At 34.6% G+C, this 14149-nt stretch overlaps 1 protein-coding gene across 1 annotated transcript; it reads right to left on the bottom strand.

Moving 5' to 3' along the window:
- Positions 1 to 1768: 1768 nt before the first annotated feature.
- On the bottom strand, positions 1769 to 2978 carry LOC113782881. Its single transcript, XM_027328827.1, has one exon. The coding sequence runs from the start codon at positions 2704 to 2706 to the stop codon at positions 2047 to 2049; it is 660 nt and encodes a 219-aa protein (XP_027184628.1). The 5' UTR covers positions 2707 to 2978; the 3' UTR covers positions 1769 to 2046.
- Positions 2979 to 14149: the final 11171 nt, after the last annotated feature.

Raw genomic sequence — 14149 nt, 5'->3', positions numbered from 1 at the left:
CTTTCACATGAACGGAAGAATTTAAGCACTTTTTATATATTTTTTTTGTTAAAGAAAGAGACCACAGTGAGCTGATTTTGCGTTGGCATTCTACTTTAACAGCTTTCCACTTATATCCTACATTGATGAGATTATACCAATTTAGTTGAAATGGGTAAATAGCCGAAGATGACAACTAACGGCAACTTGGTACTTTAGGTGGGGATATACGTCCACAGTACACCCGTCATATACAGTTGTGACTTGCAAACAATAAACATGCATCACCGCAGTACATTGCTTATGCTAAACCCCATGTTTAATTTCCAATTTTATTTTCACGTCAGAAGATTTGAAGTAACCGAACACTAGGTACTCACAGAAATTATTGAAACCTTTAGATTGAATTTTTTTTTCCTTCTGGCAACAGCAACGACAACAATCTACCCTACTCCCATACCAATCTACGTTACTAAAAATAGGAAGATCAAAGGAGCTTTGTACGGAGAGTTAAGAGAGGTGAATCACCAGATCAGACAAGCGTATTACTGCGCTCTCTAAAATTTTTAAGAAATGAAATACTATGTTATATGCACTAACTAGGGTTTGAATTTCCGATCTAGCACACGGGAAAACTTTAGATTAATGGAGAAGCGGTTGTTCAATGTTCAAATATTTCAGGGCAAGATGGTTGTAAAGTGTCAAACCGATCTTGTGCTTGAAACTGAGTTGTCCCTAAGAAGTCCTACATAATACTAACCACTTTGTTGAGATATAGGGTCCGTTTGTTTCGGGTGAAAATATTTTCCAGGAAAATATTTTCCTAATTTCCCGTGTTTGGTTGCACAAAAGTTACTGAAAACATTTTCCTATGTAAAATATTTTCACTCATCTTATGGAAAACAACTTCCCTTCCAAACTTACTGAAGTTGTTTTCCGAAATACATGCATCCCGCTTGTAGTATGTTCCAAATTTACTGAAAACATCTTGTAGTATGTTCTTTTTTTTTTTTAGTGTAAACAGGAGGATTCGAACCCAAGACTTTTTCCTTACACTCCCTCCCCCGTACCACCCAACCCCCCAGTATATTCAAAATAAAAAAAAAAACCTCATCCTGCTCATCCTATGCTAGTAATTAATTATGTATAATAGGGACATTCTTTTCTAGAAAAACTTTCAGCAGTGAGAGTGCAAGATATATGTCACAATAAGCATTGCATATGATTGATATTTGACACTAAATGGCCAGCAATTTGTTTATTGTTTAAGGAGATATTTTTTATTCATATATACATCTCTCCAAGATTTTTTAAAGTTAAACAATGAGATAAATTTTCTTATTTTGCATGAGAAGAAATATGTAGTTATAATGTGTAGAAAGTAAAGATAGAGATAAAAGTGAAAATATTTCAAAAGTTAAACAAACACCAGAAAAATGAAGTAAGAAAATATTTTCAATAAGCTAACCAAACACCTGAAAATGATGAAAGGGAAATGATTTTCATGGAAAATTACTTCCACGGAAAATATTTTCCCAAGGAAAACATTTTACTTCCAACCAAACAGACCCATAAACTTACATGTTTTCTTGGTGATCAAGATTAATCATCACCCAAAACTAGCAATAGGGACCCTCGTCTATCTCGAGAATTGCTTTTTGCAAATGTATGGATTGTTACATTAACTCAACTGTCGTGCATTCTAGAAGTGCTCAAATAATTGACCTGCATTATTAATACTAGTACAACTAGCTTTCAAGTTCCATTATATTGAAGTGTATACAATGTGGATTCACAAATTCATGATCTCATTGAAGGCAAAGAGAATATGGTAAGATAAACAAAATTACACCACTTTTGGCTTTTTTTTTTTTTTTAGGCCACCTAATTTGGGCCAAGTGCGAATTCGCTGTGTACCACTTTGATTGCTTGATGCAAGACACACTGAATATATGATCTTTTAAATTTGTCATAAATTTTTAGTACTTTTTACGAATGAAAATCCACAACCGGACTAATCAGTAATCAATCTTGGCCTTTTGATCTAGCAATGATCGAAACGACATTTTAGCCGTCGAACCCTGTCTGACTCCAGACCGCATCTCGGACCCTGCTCAGGTCTCGGCCCTTGAGAGTCCGACCAACGCCCTCAAAAACAGAATTTGCGGCCATTTTCCGGCTGCGTGCGTACTCACGCGCCAAGTACTCGTGTGGTGGAACCCACTCCGAGTCCTCCTGATCGTCTACCCCTTCATCAGAGTCATGCAAGGACTCGACTGAGTCAACTCGATAAATTTTTGACCAATCAGGTACGTTCACTGGGGCCGAGGTGGCCATCTGTCGTCCATGTGGCGACGAAACGCTGCCATCCTGCCCCCCGCGAAGCTGGTGGACGATCCTGTGCGACGACGTCGTCTTACCAGCATCTTCGAAGGCCAACGACAAGCCCCCCACATGAGGCTGATTGTCCGCCAGCGAAGGATGCCGGTGGCTCCTATAACTACTCAAGCTTCCATTACTCTCCGAACCGGCGCTTGGACTCCACGCTCCGTGAGAACCGTTCATTAGCTGAGCGTCCCTGTTGACCATCCCGTCAACCATTGACCAGACATCATCTTCCCCTAGCTCAGGCGCGTCGTTGACCCCTTCTTGACCTTGATGATCGTAACCGTAGCTCCCTAAGAACCTTTCACTCCGACTGGTCGTCAATCTTCTGCCCTTTGCCATTTATCTTAGAGATTAACGAAATCTTTATTCCTTTATTTCCCTGCAAACCCAATTCAAAGCTGCAAAAAAAACACAGTCTAACTATCTTTGGTAGCCGGAGTCTTGATTTTCCGGCGAACCAAGTTAGAAACAAAAGCGTACGCGTGTGCGTTCAATGATCATGAAAACAAGTTAGCTTCATTAGTAAATTATTATAGTGAGAAGCAAAAGCGAATAATTTAATACTAATAATACAAATACTAATGATAAATGCCTAGACGGAGCTGGGAAGGGAGAGGGGTGGTATATATAGAACTGGCAAGTGCATGAGAAATTTGAGGAGTGGAGGTAGTTTTCAAAAAGACGTGAATTTCATTTGAATTTGGGGCGAATTTTGTCCGCATTTCATTGATCTATGACGTCGCAATCAAGGGCAAAAGAATAAGAATACTAAACTATGGAGAGGATAGAACTTAGAAGACCAGCACGAAGCTGCAAAAATCAGACCAACAGTTTGCTCTGCTGAGCTGAGAGTGGTGGTGGCCACAGCCATGGGGGAGATAGCAACGCGCGTTTGGAAGAGAGTGGAGAACACGTGGCACTTTCTAGTAGTTGCAAATTATGGTGGTCTTAGTCTTTTTCTCTTCTTTCTCTTTTTTTGGCTGTGATGTTAACTTCTTGTCTTGTGGATTCCTTATTATTCTTCCACAAAAAAAAAAAAAATTGACAGAATGAATTTTTAAAGTTATCTGCTGCTGCTTAATATTCTACAAAAGGTGGATGATGCAGGTAAAATTGAATTGATTATTTCTAGTTATCAAAGTTCAAATTCGCTCAAAACATATTGCAATTTTCACCCAAAAAAACGGAAAAAAGGAATCTATTCTTAAAAGCAAACAAAAATAAAAAAAAAAAAGAAAGAAAGGGGACACGGTTCAGTTTATCCTGGAGATTATCCTTTAATACGATTTCAATCTAGTATGCGTAAGGTTAAACATGCTACTGCAACATGATATCAAAGTTGAAAAAAATATATAATCTTTGGGATGACTTGGTTAGAATAAATCAGACTAGTCGGAGGAAACAGTACATGCCAGATGATCCATTCACCTGGAGGTTGTTGATCACTTCATTATCTCGCCACTTTGCTGCTTCCATAATTAGCTGGTTAGGGTATTTAACCAGGTTATTGCAAGATCTCTGATTCGATTTTCAAGTCCTTCAGTTTTCTTCTTCTTATAAAGTTTGAAATCTCCCCTTAACAAAATAAATAAATAAATAAATAAAACGCTCATCATTGGTCACTCCAACTTTCAATTGATTAAAGTAGTTGTGCATATGTAAGAAGCCGTGATCGATCTTTAAGTTTGATTTCAACAAAGTGAAAAACACGAGAAGAAAGGGTTTACACTTTGTAATTTGGAATCCTCAAATTTTGCATTTAATGTTTTCTTTTGCTAACAAAAGAAAGAAGCAAGCAGGTGATTAATGGCAAAGTAATACTCCAGGAAAAAGTCGTTAATAAAATTAGTATGATATAGATGTCAAATTGCATTAGTATGATGATGCACAATACCACTATAAGAATAAGTTTATTGTACTTCGCTAAATTAATTTTGAGAGTCAACAGCGGATCAAGTTCCAATTTTGAGTCTTTCGGGAAAGAAAAGGTTTCAATTCCAGAGTAAATCTCGAAAATAGAGAAGTAAACATGTACGGTATCACTATCAATTGGATAGTCGATTTAGAATATTGGATGCATTTGGTAAACAAGGATCACGGGCAACCGTTCATAGCGGTTTCGTGCGTAACTTTATTTGCATACGACGTAACTTTATTTACACAATGTATAACTTTAAAACAAATTTTTATGGATCCCACACATATTGTTAAAAACGAGACACAATAAATGGTCTGGACCGTACAATTTTTTTGGACCAAATCTTAGCCATGAATAACTCAGGAGTGGTCCTTCTGATGACCGCTCCTGCCCCTCATGCGGTAAACAAATTGAGTTTTAATAAGTTAAAGACTTTTGATTCTTTTTTTTTTTTTGTGTGGCAGATGTAAAGCTTTTTATTGCGTCAATAGAAGGACAAAATGTCAATGTGAAGCACAGTTTGCAGTTTACTATTATTGAATATACTGATAATGAAAGATGGTTGAAAATGGGGAATCTATGGTAGAATAATTTCAAGTGCGTGTATTATTACCGAAAGTTGAAAGTCAAAAGTAGTTTTCAAGCAATTAGCGTCACGGAAGGAAGAACTATAACATCTATATCTATACCTATACTATATATAAATGAAGCCAGAGCCACCTTATGGTGCCCCATCAGTTAATGTTTTGCTATTTTTAGTTTTATCATTGGATAAAATGTTCCCATTTTCTAACAAAACAAAAAAAAAAAAGAAAATTGAACTAATCTCCAATCTTTCCATCTTTCATATTTTGAATTTCTTCATACTTATCAACAACTCTTTAGAATTATGAACATTAACTATTTTTTTCCTCTTTTCTTTCTGCCTTTTTTCTAGTTTTTAAATCATCTCAACTCCATGCAATTTTTTCTCTTTTAATACTATAACTTTAAAGAAAAATTTCTTTTGTATATATTTTTTATTTAATTAGTTGCACATACATCGAGTGTGTGTTGATCACTAGTATCCATACATATAGAATATATATATATATATCTTTTTTTGTGTATCTGTGTGTGTCTATCATCATTGAAATAAGTACTTTCTCTCTCCTGAATGGCATGCCAAAATTAAAGAAAATTGTTATTTTACTCTTTTTTGTATAATACTATTCTCTAATCAATATTTTCTTTTTTTGTTTTTCTCTCTTTTCTAATAGTTTTATCTTTTTTTCACAAATTTAAATTATTATTTTTATCATGGTTTCTCTCTCCTTAAGAATATGTATCTTATTTTATAAATATGAATTATATTTTATTCATAGAGAGTGACACATTTTTTAGACAATATTGAGTGACTTTATTTAGTGGATTTTAATTGTTACATAGTAAATTTATTAATGTTGCTAGATTCAGAATATATGTTCATGATAAAATGGACTGTTGCATTTTCTGTGGTCAACTAAATGCATAAATGTAATAATCATTGTAAAGATTTAATAATTATCTCAAAAACTATCCATTAATCTTTTGGTATACCTTGGAGTATTTGATGAATATTATTGTATTATAATACTTGTCACTATAGAAGTTTTTAAATATTGTCATGATAGTTGAATGGTTAGAATATACTAATTTTTTTTTAAAATAATATTACTTAACCAGTATTAATATCTTTTTCATGAATTATTCATGCTTGCCAACTTCAACAACTAATCCAAAAAAATAGAAAAACAAAAAATGCCCCATGCATTAGCACTGGTTAAAGTACCAGTTATATATTACGAACCAATTGTAAAGTATGAAATTTGGATCTCACATCATAAGTATGGGATTTTGATGATTTTGAACTCTCTAACTCAAAATCTAGCTTTTGAGTGGGTTCTTTTAAGATTTACATTAATTTCCAAGATGAAATAAAATTTCTTTGTGTTTATGTGGTTAAAGTAAGTTTGAAGTGTTTTCTAGGTTGTTTTTTTTTTCTTTCTTTCTTTAAAACTGATATATTGGCTTCTAATTGTTTAATGTTCAAACCTAGTCTATGAAGAATACTCGAAAAGAAAAAGTGGCTTATATATCAAATTCTAAACAATTCTATTTAGTGTTGTACGAAATTAATTTAAAGTGGCATGTACAAATCACACGTACAATAATGAATTTCAACTTGCATTAATGTCCTTCATTTTGTATAACTAACGATCGTACAGATTTTCACAGTGTGTATGTCAGAGCTTGATTATTCTTATGCAAAATCACACATGCAGAAATTGAATGAGTTATTCGATACAACTAACATTCTTGGTTTCGGTTTTAGTCACGGTGTGTAGATGTCAAATATAAATAAATTCTAGCAACTTGATAAAATGTTAAAATCATTAGCATCTTGAACTTCAAGTAATTAACAGAGCTTCAAATTTACCCCAATTTTGTTTGTTTCGAAAAATGCATGCGGTTGAAATCCTACGAGCTTCGACCTGGCTTTCTTAATTGAGACGTTTCCGCAGCCTCAGATAGACTTGTTTTTTGTCGTAACGATAGATGTCCTATAACCTAATCTAGTCTAGTCTAAGGGGAAGGGGAAGGGGTTCGATGTGAGTACAGATTTCATCGATGAAGGTCAATTAAGACCGCCATAAATTGTGACAAATTTGTGAAGGCAGGGATTAAACCCCTGACCTCTAGCATCACCTTTAATGGTCACCATGACCACTGGTCCAAATGGCCAGTGGCAGCCTCAGATAGACGTACGTAGAAAATTTCCCTAGCTGTGAGAGGAGTTGGAAAAAAGTGAAGTCTGTGATGATGGGGCACATTGAATGGTTGAGGATGATTTTAGTGGGAACATTGTGGATCCTACAATTAGCTTGTCTTTAATGGAATGAACAAAAAGCCTCATCATCCTTTACCTTCCAAGGCACTTTCACGCTCAAAGATTCAGAGGTCCCCTTACAAAACTCCAGAAAACCTTCTCCCCTTGTGCAAGAATAAGCTCACACACACACACACACACTTTTGACAGTACGCTGTACGTGCATATAGTTGCTGGCTACTGCTGTCCATAATTACATATGCATGAATCATGATACATATATTGACTATATCTACTTAAACTTTTCCTAGTTGATGCGAGTCAAGCTCCATGCTGATTTTTTTTTTGTGGGGGGGGGGGGGGGGGGAGGGATTGTGGATTTCTGTTGAAAACTTGTGTTAACCACTACGTACGCTTTTGAACATGTTGATGATCAGTTCCATTGAGTAAATATGTTAGGTACTGGTAGTTGATGCTAGTGAAAACTGTAAATGGCAGTGGAGGGAGAGCATTATCGGGGACCCTCCGTCGATGGCCTTATTTGTGTGGAGCAGTAGAGGTCAGAAACCATTTGATTTTGGCAGTGACCGGACTTTTTTGGACCCTCATGAACCCATTGGCTTTGCCTGGCGTTGGACCCATGCATGGTTCTAAGTTCTAACCCTCTTGCTGCCGATGCTGTCTAGCTCTGATAGTGTAAAAATAGGAAGTATCCGATGCTAGTGTTGTTTTTTTCCTTCTGGACTGAGATTGGTTGTGGAATTCCAACTTACGATCAATGGATCGAGGCAGAGGTTGAATCACATTCTGCTACTATACAAGATTAACAGAAACAGACAAGAGCTGAAGTTTCAAAAATAGAGGCTTGCTCTTCCGTTCACGTTTCTGCTGTAGATGGTGGTATTTAACGTTCGATGCATGGAAATGAATTTTTGTAAACTTGGAATGCAGTTATGAAGTAAAATTTGATGGCTTCACATTAGGTTATACTACTGTGATAAGAGTGATTGCATTAAAATTTTCTCACCGCAATAAAATCTATTTACTTTCAGCATCAAATGTCAAGAATTGACTATTGAACTGCTTTTTTTTTTTTTTTTTCACTAATAGAGTAACAGAGTGTATGCACTAGTGTATAGAAAAAATTAATATATATATATTTTTGTATAAATGAAACTCCAAGGCTTAATTACCAGTAAAAAGAAAGGAAGAAGGAAAGGATTCGAGGGTCAAATCAGGAATCTCAATGATGACCTAATTTTAACTTAATTTCATCTGCAACTGAGGGGTTCATCCAATCATTCGTGTGTGTAAATTACTTGTGATTAAAAAGAGAAGCAAACCTATGATTAATTTAGAAACATAAATAATTGATACAATCAAGATTTTTTTTTTTTCAAAATAAAATATACAAAGCATCTCATAATTTAGAACACACAATTTGTTTTCCACCCAAGAAACAAAAATCAAAATGGTCATGAGACGAAAACCTTGAGTTCACAAACAAGTACAGTTAAGCATATGCACCACAGCATGCATTATGTGGAATCTTGCATTAAAAAAGTCTTCTACGATGATCTGCTATATATAGCCATCATTTCACTTGGTTAATCACTTTTAGATGTTACACATCGAGACGATTTGCATTCTTTTCACTAATCAAAATGTGTAACCATCAAGATATATAGTGCACTCCGTCTGTCATTCACTGCATAACCAATTGCCTCAGATATTGTAATTGGCTTTTTCTGAGGCTTCTGTAAATTCTTCCACGAGATGACTCCAACAACAACGACCATATATCGCTTTCAAAAGGGCAAGTGTTCGCTCATTTTTGCAGCAAGGAAAGAAAAAATTGGAGAAGTTTGAGACTTTAATTTGTTGTAAATAAGAAAAGGCCACAATCAATCAATTATTCACCACTACGTTGAACTCTCCCACTTGAAAAGTTAATTTCCACTTTTCTTATGAATTATACTACATTCTTTGGAGAATGTTTCACTCCTAGTTACGATGAATGAGTGAGAACCAATGTACCTATCATATCATCATACCTTGTTTTTCTCATAAGAGTTATCAAGTACTAGTTCTTGTTTAGACCCCCGCCCATCCTAATTGTTGAGTCTAGTCTTTTACTTACGTCCACGCTTTCAACTTCTAATGACAAGTCTTTATGGATAATCCACTAAACGTGGATGATGAGAAATAGGTGATAATGATATTTGACGATGTAAGAGTCTAATCAATTAAATAAACACTCATAGATGGAGAATAAAGAAGCTCATCAATAAACGAAATTAGCAATAATCATGACCATACTCCAAGAAGGAGTCAAATCACTCAGACTATAAAACCATAAATTGAGTGTAAAATTTCGAAGGAGGTGTTCAAGATAATATCCTGAGTATACTTGTTTGAATGAACCCTTGTTTGGACTGTATTTTTTTGCAAAAAAAAAAAAATTTATGATTTTCGCGAACATATTTTTCAATCATTTTTTACCTCATATACATCAAATCATCACAGTATATTTTTCTATAAAATCTTCTAAAAATAGTAATCCAAATAGGCATGACTCAATGATGTGAGTTCTGACTCAGCATTTTAAGAACATCTTTCTCCATATAAAATAAACCAGAAGGAAAAAAGAGAAAAAAACAGCAAACAAAGAAGGTGAAAAATTTTAATAAGCACAAAATGCTCACATGCTTTGTTCACAAATCGACAAGACTATCCAAAGATAATCCTTCATAATTATTAAACATTGTGCACGAATGTTAGTTCAACTTTCTACTATGCAATAGAACCTTTTAATTTGTTTTGTTTTCTTTTTCTTGCTTTGCAAATTTTTTTCACACATAAATGGAAGAGAATTGTAGGGCTGTAATGAATAATACAGAGAAAATAAACTATATATACACGGTTTTTATACCGCGTGAGCCTCTATTAATCAAGTTCATGATTCCGTAGGGCACTTTACAGAGACCCCAAATGGAATCATACATATATTTTTTTGGCTTGAACAGACAAGATTTGGGGTGGCACAAACCCTTTTGAATAGAATCAGGATCTCGCCTGCTAATCCCCCAATTGATTCCCATGTGATCTCATGGTTGACAGATTGATTAGTTTTTTTTTCATTGAATAATCGTAGTAGTGTTGCATCTACTTGAACTGGCAGATTACATTTATTAATACTATCACTTTGGCTTGTCGGTTATGCTGTCCCCAATTGATTGAGAGCCATAATCATTAGTACTTAAGAAAGTATTGAGGGTATTGAGAGAGTTTGTGTATGGTGCTTAGTGCAAATTTTTTCCCAGTGCTTTGACAACTTACAGGAGAACACATATATATATATATATATAGTTTTTAACATTCTAAAGAAAATCCAACTGATCTATGGTTAATTTAATAGTTGGATAGGGATCTTTCCAAATTGGAAGATTTGGTAACTTATAATATAGTCTCTTCAACTTAAAAATAATTACAATATAGAAAATATTGATACCTTAATTCCAACTTTGAATAATTAGGGTTCGAGTATTTTTTTACTTCCCCAATTCGTGGACATTAGAATGAGGGCTGGTTCAATTCTCATCATTTCCTTTGTAAATTTGGTGAAATTTGTATTCTTTTTTTTAGTATTCTTAAAACAAGACATTATTATTCAACAGTCTATGATGATATTTTATATAGGGTTCACTTTTGATCGCTTCCGAATCAGAATCTAAAACAATTAAATAATGGTAATAATCACCGCTTCCATGACTTATTTTAGTTGAAGATATGAAATTGGATCCCAGGTCCAATAATGAATGTACTAATGCAAATTGAATATGGCTGCTGAATTATGAATGTCCAGTGTCCTACTAATGATTATTTTAAATGCTAGCAGCCGGTTTAGAGAAATTAATTAAGTGATTAATTGGAGTTAAGTACTACTAAAACAAAAAAAGATTTAAATTTATTCTGATTACATCATAAACACACAAATTGTAATTATTTTTTATTTCATGTATATCACATCACAAAAAGTGTTATAATATTATTATTTTAAGTAATTTTCTTCAAAGAATCTCCCATATTTTGTAGTTCAGTGAGAGATGGGGGCTTTCTTTCAGGACAAGGGGTTTTTGTCAGAATTGTCAGAGCTCTTAAATATGAATGATACAGCAGCCAATGGAATATGAACCTTGCACAAGCGTGGCTAACGTCAACTCAGTGAACTTGCAATAGATTCTAGTAGAATATACAAATGCCAGAGCTACTCGCTACAAGAGCGCGTGTCTGTCAGATTTCTTGATCATTGGATACATGGAGATTCTTGGGACTCCAATTTATTTCATTTTGTTTTATAAGTTGGATATATTCTTTTTGGGATAATCAATATTTTATGCCATTAAGCCTTGAATAAAATATATGGTCTACTTTAACTACAATTATGTTTTTGGAATTTGGGCCTTGAAAGCTTTATTTTCAAAACAGCCGAATTAATAAAATGAGTTTTTTCTTAAAAATTATTATTCCCTTTTCAATTTTTTTTCACAATACTCATAATTACTTCATGCACCTAAGATTACACATTAATTTTCCTTGAAATTCATAACTCAGCATTCTAACTTGTAAATTATACGTATTTTTGTTAGGTTCATAATTAAGGATTGTTTTGCTATGCCAAATTGATTTGAGAGAGAAACAAAAAAATAGTGCTTAATTAATATATTTAGATAAGGGTCTATCACGTATTGATTTAAATCTTTGGGTCAAGATTAGCTTAATCTATTAGGCTAATGATGTTATCCATTAGTCTCTTTCATGTGCTCGATCTCTCATTTTTTTTCCTAATAATTTTGTGTGCATCACTTTCGAAGTAGCAAATGATTGGTAAAACCTACCATATATATTTATATTCGCATCCTTTGCTTGTAGGAAAGAAATAGAAAGCGAAACAACAGCCTTCTTTACAAAGGTGGCAGATAGGATGGCGATGCCGTTGTTTTGCCCAATAGCCAATACAGAATTGCCGCAACTCCATGCAAAAAGACATCATCCCTCTCGCCATCCCTAATAATTCAGACAACCACATAACTTGATTAAGTCATTTTACAGTGTCACATACATGCACCGGTGCCTCGAAAGGTGAAGGATACTGACACTTGCGTTCTCTCATTTTGCATGATATATATTCATCATTCAGATGATTTTTTAGAATTTCAGTTTCTAGAATAATTAAATGATGTTCAAATGGAGAAGTTGTTTACTGCTTGTACAGCTCCTGAACTAATTAATTTTAAGCAAAAGGGCCTAGATTGATATTCCTTAACATAAGTTCACAATGATGAGAGAGTTACATCTCCGGTGCAAGAATTCAACTCCTAGTTATCCACAGTGCAACCCCACAAATTATATAGCAAATTTTTATTAGTTTCGCGGGAATCCCCGCGGCGAAAGCGGGGCGGGGGTGAGGGGAATTAAAGGGCAGTGGGGCGGAAGCGGGAGAGGGGGAGGGGTCCCTTATCCCAATCCCGCTCCGTTGCCATCCCTATATATCTGCTCTTGAACAATTTTCAACTGACATCTGTAGGGGACTTTTGAGAATAGTAAAATTGTAAAAGTGTTGATAAAACAAAATGTACAACTATGTACTGCAATTAAAATATACTATTATTAGTTTTATCATATTTGATAACTATTATTTGTTCAATGAAAAATCCTCTCTAATCACAGGCACCAAATACCCACGCGATGCGCGACACTCCCTCCCTAGTATTAAACACATGAATGAGTTTAGCTACTTGTAACCAGAGAAGGTAAGAAGATCCAGAATAACCCATTCCCAAACAATCAATGGAAAAGAAATACAGTAAAAGACAAAGGAGTTTCAAGTTTTGACCCATGCCCAAATGAGTCTCAATCAGTGAGGCCAGGGAAGGACTCCACCACCGCCAATCAGCTATTCCGGGATGCTGATACCGCCACCAATGGCAGCATAACGATTGGTGCCTGGTGGGCTCGTTTTTATCTTAAGCGTGACCAATCTACAGAATAGGCCGTCAGAACTAACAACACAACCCACTCGGTCTTCTTTCTTGGTAGGGTTTGATTAGATAGGACCCTGCCCTGCATGTGCCCTTGTGCGCATCTCATTTTCTTGATGACGACTCTTGTTCAAACAAATAAGCTTTTTTTCACGTTTTGTAACTATTTTAAGCACTTTATATTTCCTGCCCTTTTTGGTTTTGATCTAATTTATGTATACTTGTTTGAGTTTTAGTTGTAAAACTTAATTATTTCAATCAGCATGTTCAATTTTAGGTATATAAAACCTTTCTAAGGGTTTTGCTCCGTGCAACGAAACATTTATCCTGATTGTGCATGTAATTAAGATATATTCTCTTTTTGTTTTCTCAAGTTGAAATTAGTACTAGTACTAAGTGGTTCCTTTTCATCTTGTTTCTTGTTGCAATGTACTTGGTCTACTTGAAATGGGCTCAATCTCTCAAAACTTTCCACAAACAAATTTTCTTGATGTAAAGATAATTTATAATAGTTTGAGTGATAATCGTTTATAACCTCAAAGTTATCATGTAAAACTTTCCACAATGAATTATTTGGAGAGCATGATTATCAACCTTTAAGGGAGGAGCTTGCGTTCTTTGGTCAAACCATTGCACGCAATTAAGAAATTCATCATCGACAACGAAAAGCTTTCACCTTCTACTTTGTTGACCATTTATGCAGTAAGGATCAATCACCCCATGGGATGCCATTTTAGTGGTCTAAGTACAGCCTTCCAAAGACATTTTGTTGATTAATCCAACTTCAAGCTTGTTATGAATAAGAAGTGAATCTCCTTTTATATATATATATATATATATATTTTTTTTTTAAGTCATAAAATATACGTCTCACAAGATTCTTGTCAATTATTCATCATCCGTGCGACAATCTCAACTTTACCTAACTTTTCTGCTATTAAAAAAAATGATAAAGAGAGTCTCAAGCCCTTTCAA

This window comes from Coffea eugenioides, chromosome 9 (genome assembly GCF_003713205.1).
Source record: "Coffea eugenioides isolate CCC68of chromosome 9, Ceug_1.0, whole genome shotgun sequence".
NCBI classification, from domain to species: domain Eukaryota; kingdom Viridiplantae; phylum Streptophyta; class Magnoliopsida; order Gentianales; family Rubiaceae; genus Coffea; species Coffea eugenioides.
The sequence above is the reverse complement of the archived record's forward strand: the minus strand, read 5'-3'. Positions and strand labels throughout refer to the sequence as shown.